Raw genomic sequence first — 14,470 nt, 5'->3', positions numbered from 1 at the left:
CTAGGTAATGACAGTAGAGTAAGAAACCTTAAGAGTAAAGATCCACAACCAGGTCAGACACACAGAAAAAACAACACCACACACATGAACATGTTTATTCAATTCTTTCTCTACTCATAGAAACCAAGCAAAAATGCAGAAAATGTAAATACAGTATGTAAATGCATAGAATTTTTTCATAGCTATTAAATAAACGTCCTCCCAACCTGTAATTCAATACATGTACACATACATGCTTGTCATCCAAATGTTTAAAAGGCTTCACAGTCTCATAAAAATATACGTCAAAAAAGAGCAACCAAGATCATCGTATTTGTCCAAGGCTCAGGCACAAGACGTAATGGTGTGAAAAGGTTGTTTATTTGATAGACACTTCATCCAGCTTTGGTTCTGTAATAAAAAAATAATTTAAAAAAGTCATTTTAATTAAAGCCTTCCTTGACAGACACTGGGCTAAGGCTTACTCTTAAATTTATATCATACTTCATCAGTAGCTTTACATTCATATATATTTCATGCTGATCCTAATAGAAATATACAACCAATAGGATTGTATCATATAGTAAGGACATAAAAGATCCTTGAGGTTAAAGGCTAGAGCCACCTTAAAAGGTTAAAGGCTAGAACCACCTTTAAAGGTTAAATGTTCGAGTCACTTTAAAAGGTTAAAGGCTAGAACCACCTTAAAAGGTTAAATGTTCGAGTCACTTTAAAAGGTTAAAGGCTATGTAAAGTTGTACGTAAATGAAATAAAAATAACTCACCAACTGCAATGCAGCTCTTGTATTATGCGATTTAAAATTGAACATTTTACATGGATCATAGTGATCAGCAGTGTTGGACAGTACTGACGTACCTGCATTTCATTACTGTACTTAAGTACTTTTTTCAAGTACAAATGAAGACTTTATACTTTTGCTCGATTACATTTCAAAGCAAAAATCCTTCTTTTACTCCTTATCCTACTGTTATTCATCACTCTGAAGTCGGAAAATATTTGATTGGCTAAAATGTCCGAGTATAATATATATGAATGTACTTTCAAATTGAAACAAACCATTGAAGCAAACCACACAGTAGTGTGCTCTTAAATGTGCTAGTTTTTTTATTTTTTATTTTTTTGGGGGGGGGGCTCTTAAATGGGCTGTTTTTTAGTAGCACATTGCAGCGGGAATACATGTCACTGGATGCCACCGTCATCCTTATAGAACTAAATTTACAACAGTAGCCTACTTGAATAAGAAGATTGTTTATTTGAAATCCACGATTTCATAATTGACAGGTTCATTCACGTCCTGCTTTGGACAAGTATAATCTTGTTTTGTTCTGCACTCAGAGAGGTCTCTAGAAACTGATCATTTATATAACAGGACTAAAATAAGTCAGCACTTAAGTACAAAAAAAAAAAAACATTTCTACTTTTATTCGAGTAGCATGTCACCAAAGGTATCTCCTCTTTTTACACAAGTACAGGATCTCTGTAGTTTGTCCACCACTGATGATCAGTAACACGATCCCACATCACTTAAGTGAAGATTTAACGCAGAACATGATCATTAAAATGGCTGCCGACATTTGCTCCTAGTTTTAAAATGTCATGTCTCCACAACCCAGCTGTGACTCAAGTCTGCCTTTGCAAAGCTTTGTTTCAAATAAAAATACAGACACAACATATACAAACAATTCACACACAGAAAATGGCAACAATACAAGTTTGTATTTTTGGGAATAAAAAAAAAAAAAACATTATGGTTATAATTTCATACGTTATATTCGTACTATTATAAGAGTTATAATACAAGTGCAAGGTTTGCGTGTGCTTAAACATTTAGCTTTTGTCACTAGTTTACTCGCATGGTTGATCAGACTGTATGAGCTCATTCAAGCAAGAACATAGTTTTAATAAAAGCTGCATGAATGGGATGAGCAATAAGCTCGGGGCTATTGAGGCCAAGTCTTATGTAAGGTTCACCCATTATTAGGTCCATCTACTTGTTGAAAGGGGAGAAATTCTGGTGAAGTAAACACCACACTAACAGAAATTTATTCATACGCTGTCTACAAAGACCATATGATCCCAAGATCAATATTATTTGCGAGTGTCCATTTGCACATGACCAATACAGCAAAGCTCAGTAATGGCAATTATAATAAACCTTTGACCCACCAGGGAAATTAAACTCTGGGAATGATTCCAGGTCTCCACCACCATATAACCTTTGTAGTTTGGCGATTTCCTCGGCCAGGGCCTTGTGGTATTCAGGACCTGCGTCAACTAGACCGCCAGTTCCCCTGATGATACAGAAGGAAGCAGTTATATAGACACACACACACACACACACACACACACACACACACACACACACACTGACTGAACAATCACCACCAACAGTGGTGAAAAGTTCATTTAGAGTTATTTTAATTCACACAATGCTATAATGAGTTCATATGATTAAAATGCCCCATGCTGTGTCAAGGCAAGCGTTGGAGATAATGTCATCAGGATGAGAAACACTTACATGCTCATTGAGGAATAGCTGCGAATTGAATCCAAGAAGAGTTTCTGAATAGGGTCCAAACCAGCTAACAACCAAAGAAAAAAATAGCAGTTATAACATATTCTTCATACACAAGGCATGTCTTGCATATACATACTGTATATCTTATACACACACACACACACATTATGATATATGGTCATGCCTTTGAATTTCAAAACAAACTTAGTGAAGACTTTAGGCCTGATTTCCCCAAAAGCCAATATAGTTCTCATTTTTTTTATATATATATATATATATATATATATATATATATATATATATATATATATATATATATATATTCTGTGTCTATTGGCTGGAAGATTGAGTGCATCAGAGACTGTAAAGCCTTTGAGCAAGGATGTTATATACAGTGGTGCTTGAAGGTTTGTGAATCCTTTAGAATTTTCTATACATCTGCATAAATATGCCCTAAAACAACATCAGATTTTCACACAAAATAGATTATACTTGCTCATTCATTTAGAGAGGAAAACGATCCAATATGACATATACCAAGTATAATATTTTGTCTAATTGGGTTCTCTTTATCTACTTTTAGGACTTGTGTGAAAATCTGATGATGTTTTAGGTCATATTTATGCAGATATAAAGAAAATTCTAAAGGGTGCACAAATTTTCAAGCACCACCGTATATATGGTTTGTATTAAGAGATTTTCACGCTTTTGGGGAAGTGCAGCCAGCTAATGTTCGACATTAACACAACCTGCATTCCACAAACGGCAACCACGGTCCACGTTTACGATCAGCACCTTGGGAAAGTGTAAGAGTGTGTGTGTGTGTGTGTGTGTGTGTGTGTGTGTGTACATATACCACATATAACACCATGCAGATGGAACAAGGATAAATTATTCATTACTGAGATCATGCACAACTCCCCAGAAAGACCAGTAAGTCACAGAGTGTCAAAGATTGAGAAAGAAGAAAGGGGACCAGTCTATTCTAAAGATCATTCTAATACCAAAACACATGAATTCACTGACATCTTATTCTTAACATTAGCTTTGAAAAGAAAAGGGGGGGGGGGGGGGGGGGGGTTCAGTTTTACAGTACCATTTTTTTTTTTAAATGTTGGTAATAATGAATGAAAGGCCACGTAGCTTCACGTTACACATACAAAACAACAGTGTGTGCACTTGTCAATGTGGACGATAATTTACGACGCCATTTGGAAAGAAACACGTAGAACATAAGTGGCAAGGAAAGGACAGAAAAAGTTAGGAAGGTTTTAAGAGGACCACATGTCATTAAGCAAAATGAAAGGGAAACAAAACTCAATTAAAGCACATAAGTGCAAGATTTGATAGAAGCCAGTGATCAAAGATGGATGCAGTGCGGATTCATGTATCGTGACCAAAGACTGAATGCAACCTTGTAGTGAGAAATCGTGAGTTACAAGCAAATATCAATCATGTAAAAGTACACATGCATGATGGAAACACTGCACGAGGAGAATGTGGGCTGGGACGGACTAGATACTGTTTGCTCACCACCCAAGCCAGAAAAATGTTAGAAAAATGTCTGCTAGCAGAAACTAGGGTTGTTACAGCGTCACGGTTTCACAGTTAATCACCGTGAACGATGAGATGGTTACCTCTCCACCGATTGTTTGAATATACTGATTAAAACACATTCCCATCTTTTTTTTTCCTGATCAGCACGTCGCTTTTCATCGCTTTTTCCCCCTCACGGCCACTCTTTCATCTTATAAAGACAACATGAAAAATACTGACAGCGAGCCGCATTTATCAAGCTGGATAAGAATGGATTTTTAAAAGATTTACTTTTTTTTTTTTTTTTAATAAAATTGTTCATAGAAGCATCGACACAAAAAAACTTGGTATTCATGAAAATCCCATAATTACAGAAAAACGTTAATATCCTACTCATGCTCCTGAGGGTGTATAAATTTATGCTGTTAAATTACATTTATTTTTAATCGGTATAGAGGTGTCAAAATATCGTTCACTTCTCCCTCTGAGAAAGTTTGTTTTTGGCATTTACTCCTCATTTCAGCCGTGTACGCTTTAAAAGTTTTTTCGCAATTTTGTGGGCGTCACGGAATGCAAATCAGCTGTACCGTGCACACAGGTGATTGGCATTCGTCAGCATGCGTATGAGAGCGCGATTAAAATCCAAACCTTTTGTAAATCCGGAGGAAACGTTTAGTCCGATTTGGCTTACGCAAACATTCACTGAAAGATTGACGAATGAGGCCCAACGTAAAAGATTTTATGGAAATGTAATTATTCTCAATAAATATCTTTCGGTAAAGATTACTTTACATTCTGTTGGCCTTTTCTTCAGTATAAAGACACCTCAGGAAGTGCGCTTTTGTCTCGTCTCCCACCGAAATCGAAACAAAACCGAGTTTAAAATCCAGAACGATCAAATGCACTCGTCTTAGAAAGTTTAAAAACACTTGTCTTGTAACCGAACTTGTGTAAAGCCTACATACAACCCATGTTACAGTCATGTGACCCGTCAAAGCTCAGGTGCAACTTGAGGAGCCACACGCACTACAACGAGACATCCTCTTCCAACATTACTTAACAGACATGCGTCTGGAAATCTTATTCTGTAGAAAAGAAAGAACAACAATTAAGGTATTTGATATTTTTGTTTCGATTTTGTTACCATATACAAAGACGTGCAAAGAGACTTTTGTACAAAGATTTCATGATAAATATTTCCTTTTGTTTCACTTTTTAAATGGTCAGTTAATACTGTGGTACCATGAAACTGTGAGATTTTTAGACTAGGATATCATACCGTAACAATCTCAGACCATAAAACCCCTATTACAAAAGGGTCAGACCCTTCATGTTCAATTACAGCACACAAATTTTAAAAGTGATCTTCAGGCCTTGGGTAGAAGTTGGCTGCTGTCCATGTTAGAACATAGATTGTGAGCACATCCCAATTTGAGTGGTTTAAGTCTACAGGGTTGCAGTGACGCTACTGAACGGTGGTAGAACTGGTAAGACACACCTAGAAGTTTTACGTAATGACAAGCATTTTTGTTTTTCAAATGTGGATATCTAAGGTTAACGACTTTCAAATTTCGTGTAGCAGTGCCTTAAATGAAGCAAAATATGCCTATTCGTTTATTACAGAATCCAATAAGTATATAGAGAAGTAGTTAAGGGAGGTGGTGTTGGTGGTGTATACCGTCAGGCGCTTCCACTTCGACGGGAGCTTCTGCTGCATCTGTGATCACAGTGGCAGTGTCATCATGCTTTTCTGCAGGGGCAGCTTCACTGACAACTTCAGAATCAGCTTCTGCAACAACTTCAGCTATAGTTTCAGCAATCGCTTCCACTACTTCAGCAACAGCTTCGACAGGGACTGTTTCTGCAATGACTTCAGTTACTGCTTCAGCAGCAGCTTCGAGGACAGTCTCAACAGATTCTGTAACTGGGGAAGCATCAGGTTCTAGAGAATGTGCAGCTTTAGCTGCAAATTCTGTTGGGGTTGCTTCAGCCGTTATCTCTGGGGCAACTTCTGTGGAGCCTGTTTCTGGGGCAACTCCTATAGGGGCTTCTTCAATCATAACTTCTGGGCCAATTTCTGTAAGGGTTGCTTCTGCCATAACTTCAGGAGCAATTTCTGTGGGGGCTGCTTCAGCTGTAACTTCTGGAGCAATTCCTGTGGGGGCTGCTTCAGCTGTAACTTCAGGAGCAATTTCTGTGGGGGCTGCTTCAGCTGTAACTTCTGGAGCAATTTCTGTGGGGGCTGCTTCAGCTGTAACTTCTGGGATAACGTCTGTCTGTTCTGCTTCAACTGCAGACTCGGGGACAACTGCAGTGGTGGTTGTTTCAGTTGTAACTTCTGTTGTAGCTTCTGGGGTAACTGCAGCGTTGGTTGCTTCAGGTGTAACTTCTGTTGAAGCTTCTCGGGCAATTGCAGCGGTGGTTGCTTCAGGTGTAACTTCTGGGGCAACTTCTGCAGGGGCTGCTTCAACTGCAGCTTCTGGGGTAACTTTTGCAGTGGTCGGTTCAGCCATAACTCCTGCAGCAACCTCTATAGGGGCTGCTTCAATTGCAGACTCTGGGGCAACTGCAATGGTGATTGTTTCAGGTGTACCTTCTGGGGCAACTTCTGCAGGGGCTGCTTCAACTGCAGCTTCTGGAGTAGCTTCTGGGGCAACTGCAGTGGTGGTTGCTTCAGGCGTACCTTCTGGGGCAACTTCTGCAGGGGCTGCTTCAACTGCAGCTTCTGGGGTAACTTTTGCAGTGGTTGATTCAGCTGTAACTCCTGCAGCAACCCCTGTAGGGGCTGCTTCAACTGTAACTTCTGGAGCAATTTCTGCAGGAGCTGCTTGAACCGTGACTTCTGCAGGGACTGCTCCAAGGACAGGTGCAGCTTCAGTAACAGGGCAAACTGCTTCTGCAATGGGTATGGCTTCAGCTGTGGAAGCAGTGTCCGGGGCTTCTGCCACAGGTGCAGTTTCAGCTACAGGGGCAGCAGCTTCAGCAGTGGGTGCAACTTCAATAATGCATGCAGCAGGGGCAGATGTTTCAGCACTTGGTAAATTTTCTGCTGCAGATACAGTTTCACTCACAATTTCAGTAACAGCGGAAGCGACTTCTGTTGCAGCTTCAGCGACCGGCACAGCTTCGGCTGTGACCTCTGAAACTGATGCTGCAGCTTCTACAGCAGGTCGAGCAGCAGCGACTTCAACGATAGGTGTGGTTTCCACTGCAACCGGACCGTCCTCTGCAGCAGGCAAAGTTTCACTTGGTGCAGGGGCAGCGGTTGGAGCTGCTGCAGCTTGTTTAGGAATGGCTGCAGCAGTTGCAGACACACCTCCCACAGCGGGGGTAGCAGCTGCAGCAGCAACAGGTGTTACAACCTCCTTGGGAACTCCTGGGTAGGATTTGTGTTGGATAAGTTTTTCTATATCAAAGTACGTTTTTGATGTGGACTTTTCTGTGACAGAAAAGAAGGAGGGCAAACATATACAGATTTATTGAATATCTTCATGCCTTGCACTGACTGGATATGACCAATGAAAACCACTAGACAAGCAACCTATTGAGTATTTTCAACAAAAAGTGATTAGATAAAGTGTTGGTGCAATTTATTTTAACAATACAGGAGGGATACATTATGTAAGAGGTGTCAATGTTTGCCATGAGTGTTTTTGTCATGGTGACCAAGCTTGATTTCAAACACACACACACAAAAACAAAAAACACAACCCTATGCGTCAACTTGTAACTTGCTCTCCACACTCAGCCAACTCCAGCTCTGACAAGGCAGAATAAGTAGGAAATAATCTTCATGTTTTTCAATCTGGGTCTGTTTGGACCAAGAGTTCAGTAATCTTGGTCGAGATTACTGAACTATTCAACTGTTTTCAATCCTGGTTTATAAAAACTCCAGTGGCCAGTAATTGTATGTGCAGACCTGGCACTGGGTAGCAAGTAATGTTATTGGTGGAACTGCCTATGTCAAGTTTAACAAGAGGTAACAAAATGCATGTCAAAATGCATTCATCTAGAAAACAGCCAATCAATCAGATTTGCATTTGAACTATTCAGTATACTCCATAACCACGCATTTTTAACTGAAAAGTTTACAGCTGAACTGCTGATTAGTGTGGAGCAAAATAAATTTAATAGTGAATAAAACACAACAAGACATGCTAATATAAATAAATAAAAAACAATCAATGACAGGGCGGCATGGCAACCTGAAGCAAAGTTACTCTTACCACCCTAAAAGAGATTATTTAGCTACAACAGCAAGTCCTGAAGTGTTTTATTCTTCTTATGCCACAGCAATTTAATTAAAAACCAAAAATTAAATTTATGATTTTTCTTAATGTTCCATCACATTACATACAAAAGTGTGTGTATATATATATATATATATATATATATATATATATATATATATATATATATATATATATATATATATATATATATATATACACATATATATAATATATATATATATATATATATATATATATTATATATATGTGTATATATATATATATATATATATATATATATATATATATATATATATATATATATATATATATATATATATATATATATATATATACACATATATATAATATATATATATATATATATATATATATATATATATATATATATATATATATATATATATATATATATAGTGTGTGTGTAATAAATATTATATTATATATATATATATATATATATATATAATATAATATTTATTACACACACTATATATATATATATATATATATATAGTGTGTGTAATAAATATTATATTATATTATATTATATTATATACACACACACACACACACACACACACACACACACACACACACACACACTTTTATATGTAATGTGATGGAACATTTAAAAAAAATCATATTGCAACTGATTCTTGTTAACTGATGGGAAATCTGAAATTCTGGAAAGAAAGAAATTCGTTATAGACTACAACACGGGCAATGGACAAAATATCAATTACTGAAAACAACAGAATGTGTATTATAATATATAAAACAAAATTTCTCAATTAAAATTTTTTTAATAAAATGAATGGTCATGGGGGGGTGTAATAGACATATCAAAAGTGTGATACCAGCATTATTCAGCAAGGATGATACATTCATTCACACGTGATATTCTTGTAATTACTGCAGATTTTGATCTATGATAAATATACATAGGCTTGACCTTACATTGCTCTCAGAAACACTGAATACCACAGGAACGAGGTCTTGACCTTATCCTGTCCTCCATGGACCTTTATTTAGGTCTTAAAAAATATAAAATTATAAAATAAACACTGTCGAGCTACAGGCTTTTTCGAAGAGCTTTTTTCAATGACTGACCGATCTGAATGAATAAACCAGATTTGTTCTGCATTACCATTTCTCTCTTTATTCAAATGTTCATTATCAGCTGTTCAGAGAAAAGGTTTCAATATTCTTAGTCCTGGTGTTGGTTATGGATCATTCTGGTGATGTCAGATGGACATGCAAAGGCTTTCCATTCTTAGGAACACAAAACGCAACCTAATACTATATGAGCTATTCACAGGAGCTGCCCATGACTGGTATGTGGACACGGTGTGGCATTTTAAATGATCGCCATACTGTAGGACACATATACAAATCTATTTTTGGCATTGTACAACATGAGTCCCTGAATAAGGCCCATGCATTATGTTCCTATTGTGAGAAATAATACTGCCTTTGTTTTCTTAAACTCTTTATGAAAAATGATCTCCTGGACCGTGTTTTGCAATAATTTTATGTAATTATACGAATCAAATTCTACTCACAATCTTTAAAGAAATGTGCCACTAGAATGCAATTCCCATTATTGTAAAATTATTATGTGAGATGAACATACTCGTCTGACACTACAGTTCGGTGAAATCTCTTTAAACTACATTCCCTTAAAAGCCTTTAATCAATTAGTTGCCTAAAACAGGTCTTTAGCACATCTTCATTTCTTTTCTCTGTAGACGTATTCCATTTCTTGCCCGTAATGAATGTTTCCTCAAGCAACATGGTCGTACGTGTTTGAATTTATGAAGCGATTCCATCTCCCAAACTATGCTAGACGATGCAAACCTAAATTATTTCGATTCATTGCTATTTTATTTGCCAGGTCAATTAAAAATGCTGGTACCACCCTTTGAATATACCGTTAACATGTACACTATATGGACACCTGATCATCAAAACCATTTGTGGTTCTTCCCCAAACTGTTGCCACAAAGCTAGAAGCACATAATGTCTTTGCATGCTGTAGCATTACAGTTTCACATCACTGGAATTAAGAGGTCCAAAGCTGTTCCAGCATGACACTGTACCTGTGCACAAATTGAGATACATAAGCACATGGTTCGTCATGGTTGGAGCGGAAGAACTTGAGTGGCATGGACAGATCCCGGACCTAAACCCCACTGAAAACCTCCATCCCCAACCTCAGTGCCTGGCCTCATTAATGCTCTTGTGGCTGAATGGGCAAATCCCCACAGCCACAAACCGAAATCTAGTGGAAAACCTTCCCAGAAGAGTGGAGGTTATATTAACAGCACAGGGGGGGACTAAATTTGTCAACAAGCACGTGTGACGGTCAGGTGTCCACAAACTTTTGACCTTAGTGTATGTGTGATCGAACTTTTTGTAAGCTGAAGACATAAAGAATAAAACATTGAATTCTTTGTACTTACCTTTCTTGGACTTTTTGGACTTCTTGCCCTCTCCAGATTTTGAACTGAGCGCGACTGCTGGGGCTTTCTGTAATGCACTCAGCCTCTCTGCCTGCAGGGCCTAATAAAAGAAAGGAAATTAACCACTGTACTGCATTCCAGTTCATAACTCCGCACATTTTGTTGTTTTTGGTCTGTATTCAAGCACGTCGGATTTTAAATGAAATAATGTCACGGAGAAACATTTTTGGGTGGGAATAGGGGCAGATGTACCTTTACTTTATTCCAAGAACTTAAAGCTAAAAAGGACACAATCCCACGGTTTCCATTTTATTTTAAACAATACCGATAACAGATCGCTGGTACTGGACTACACCCATATTGACATTCACCCGCTCGCTACAAGCTTCTGTCACCAGATGATGTGAAACATTAGAGGGGTGATAACACAAGTTATGCAATGCAATCAGGTGTATTGTGTTGGTCAATATAACATATTGATGTCATATTAGACCTGGTCTGATACACATCCAGTGTTTCAAGACAGTATATTGTCCCTCAATCTGGTATCAGATTGGTGTGTCTCTACTGATAATTGCACATGGATGTATTCTACAACACGACAAACATCCCAACAAAACAACAGATTGAAAAGAACCACAAGGGGGAAAAAAAAAAAAGGTTTTGGTATCAACACCTGGTTTATGATGCCGTGTGTCTGCGTCAGGGCTAATACTGGCGTAAAATGGGATTTTCCGTTCCAATTCACTGAACTATTTTAAGCCATGAAAGTGTGTCGGTGGTGCAGACTGACACAACTGCCTTGAACAGAGGACACAGCTCGTCTTAAAAGACGTTGCCATGTCCTCTCTGATGTTTTGTAGAGGTTTGCTGACATACGCCTCAGTTACTGTGAGGATGTCAAGATCAGATCAGTATCAGGTATTGCTAATGTGTCCTTCCTCTGTTAGAAAACGAAAGGTTCTTCAGGGGTGTCTCTCTCTCTCTCGGAGTCCTAAAACTAAAAGTGCTTTCCTTTCAAGTAAACCCACTTAAGAAAAATCCCGGACGTGTATAAGTATTCACCCCCTCGAATACAACCTGGAACTAAATTAGACTTAATTGTGGATTTTGTCATGAAACTACACAAAATAGACTATTATACTGAAGTCAGGGGAGAAATGAAAGTTGCATAAGTATTCGTCCTGTATGCTGCTGTGGCGTAGTGATGAGTTACCATCAGTATTCACATAATTAGTGCAATTAAAGTGCTGTGAAGAAATATTTAAATCAGATGTTTTGGGGGGGTCGAGAGAGATTTTGAACTGTGATATCACTATTAAAATCTTCACAAACATTGCTGACTATTTTATTACCTACAATAATAAGGAAATATACTGTACATGCAAAATACCACACTACATATTTGGCGGAAATAAACTTATTTACTAATTTAGTCCCAAGTGCGTGTACTAAACCGTATACACACATTTCACAGTACACCATGAGTGAAATTGACATGAAGCTGAGGGACATGTGGTCACCTGATCTGTGCTTGTACATTATGTACCAGCTATATAGCACAACATGTTCCTATAGGACTCAGGCGATGACGTAAACTGCTTAATGCATTTCCAGGCCAAAAAAATATAGCAACCTGAGTGTTCGAGACACATAGCAAACATTTCTGTCCCTTGTGTCCACAGTGCTATTCAGAGAGTTACATAATGATGCCTCCCAGCGTTATGAATGAACACAACGTCCCTGCTATTAATGGATCAATATAGACTAGAGTGAATGTATAGCTGATAGAAATAGAAACAGCTCTTTAGATAATAAAACTTACAGACGTAAGTCATGGGGTGGGGAAACATACTGCTTTTTACATTAAAAATACATATTAAGATCTGATTTTTTAAAAATAAAATAAATCTCGGTTCAAGCCAGTTATAATCAAATATAAAGGGCTTAAACTGTTTTTTCCTCAACAAGATTAGTCCAAGTTTAAGAGTAAGTTATGATCAGTTTGATTTAGTCATTCATTTAGGCTACTTTGCTATTTATTACCCTGCTGGAAAAAAAAACAAACAAACAATAGAAACCCTCCTAGAATTTGTAATGGTTATAATGGGAATTGTATTGGTTTTAATGGAAACGGTAATGGTACCTGTGGGTCTCGACTGGTAATTTGTTGGCTTATATTAGTGGCATGTTATGTCTAGCGGACACCATTAAGGACCAATAATGGTAATGGTTTTAATAATGGTTAGCTGGTGGTTTGTAATGGTATTTGTAGTGGAAACCATTAGAATTTCTGTTATGATTTCCATTGGGTTTTTTTTTTTTCCCCCCAGCAGGGTAGTTTGTTAGAGCAAATTATGGTGTACTATCCCATGCACTTATTGGTGCTTATTGCTGTATAGTGTTCAGATTAATTGCAAAAACAATAATAAAAATAATAAACAATTTTGTTACCTTTAGAGATCCCAGTCGTCCAAATCTGAGCAAGGAAGCCGCCATGTTTGCGCACTTTAAACTCTCTTCCTGGGGAAAATAAACCTTACTGTTGTATCCTTCTTTACCAATGAAACTTGAATAACATTAAACTTGTTCAACTTCTTGTTAAATTCGCAGCTGCAGTGTGTTTGTGTCCAATTAGTGGAAGTCCCGTCATTACTCCCCATTCCAGAGAACAGGATTCTGCAGATTAGTAGTGAAATATATATAAAAAAAATCTTTTAAAAGGCATGCATTTAACCCCTATCATAAAGTGAGTGGACTGCATGATCACAACCTGTACTTTCTTCTGTGTATGCTTTGTTATACAACTGCTCCTGTGAAGTTTAGTCTAGAGGAAGAAGTATTTACCTTGCAAAATGAGGAAGGAAAAAAAAAACAGATCAAAGCTTCAGCTAAAAAGCCCTTTAACAAAAGTCTTTTTTTAAATGTTACGCTTAAATTCAGAGTAAAGAATGAAGCTCAAAAATTCCCAGTGCCTGGAGTGCACAAACTGAGTAAACGCCTCCCATTTACTCCACCCATCTCCCTTCGTTTTACTCTTTCGTTCTCTTTCTTTCATTCTTTTTTTTATTATTTATGCAAGACTGATCATGCAATTCATAAATAATCAAGGATCAATGATAATGATCTACACTGAATACTGACAATCCGCTTTTTATTTTATTTTATTTATGTAGGTGTTTATTCTAGGACATTAAATACAACCCCGAGGATGAGGCGCAGGGTTGCCAGTTCTGTGTTACAAGAGCATATTTCAAAATACTACGCATTGGTACACATTACAAATGTAGTGATGTTTTAAAACGCACTAACTATACATTTGGCGGCAAGGATTTAATCTGGTCTCATATGCTGTAAACTCCCAACAGCCAATCAAATCCGTCCGCTGGGTTTTTTGCGGTCCTGGCAACCGAGCGACGTGTAATGTTTTCTTCTGTGCGTTTTCGACAAAAACCACGCCCACGCTTACATTCCGCTGCGTTCTGATTGGTCGGTGGCTCATTAGTTTCTTTATTTACTCAGCCGTTCAAAAAAAAAAAGTAGATAAAAACAGTGCGTATTTTTAGAACATGTATCAAAGTAAAATAAAGCTATATATCCCGTTGTAACATTTCTCTGCAAAGGTTTCAATGTGTCTTCTCCGTTTGACCATTCAGTAGTATTCAGTTCTGTTCTGAAAAAATACCATTTTTGTCAT

At 37.5% G+C, this 14,470-nt stretch overlaps 1 protein-coding gene across 2 annotated transcripts; it reads right to left on the bottom strand.

The window, feature by feature from the left end:
* Nucleotides 1-81: 81 nt before the first annotated feature.
* Nucleotides 82-13,905, bottom strand: si:ch211-140m22.7 (uncharacterized protein LOC570370 homolog). Of its 2 annotated transcripts, none has more exons than XM_017470490.3 (7): nucleotides 13,621-13,905; nucleotides 13,228-13,452; nucleotides 10,774-10,873; nucleotides 5,734-7,494; nucleotides 2,520-2,583; nucleotides 2,168-2,292; nucleotides 82-390 (listed from the first exon to the last, which is right to left on the bottom strand). In XM_017470490.3, exons 2-7 carry the CDS (start codon nucleotides 13,270-13,272, stop codon nucleotides 359-361), a joined length of 2,127 nt encoding a protein of 708 aa, XP_017325979.2. In that variant the 5' UTR covers nucleotides 13,273-13,452; nucleotides 13,621-13,905; the 3' UTR covers nucleotides 82-358. The 2 variants fall into 2 exon arrangements, with proteins under 2 accessions (XP_017325979.2, XP_017325977.2); XM_017470488.3 differs by having other exon boundaries at nucleotides 13,228-13,296.
* Nucleotides 13,906-14,470: the final 565 nt, after the last annotated feature.

The sequence above is a fragment of the Ictalurus punctatus genome, chromosome 6, assembly GCF_001660625.3.
Source record: "Ictalurus punctatus breed USDA103 chromosome 6, Coco_2.0, whole genome shotgun sequence".
NCBI classification, from domain to species: domain Eukaryota; kingdom Metazoa; phylum Chordata; class Actinopteri; order Siluriformes; family Ictaluridae; genus Ictalurus; species Ictalurus punctatus.
The sequence above is the reverse complement of the archived record's forward strand: the minus strand, read 5'-3'. Positions and strand labels throughout refer to the sequence as shown.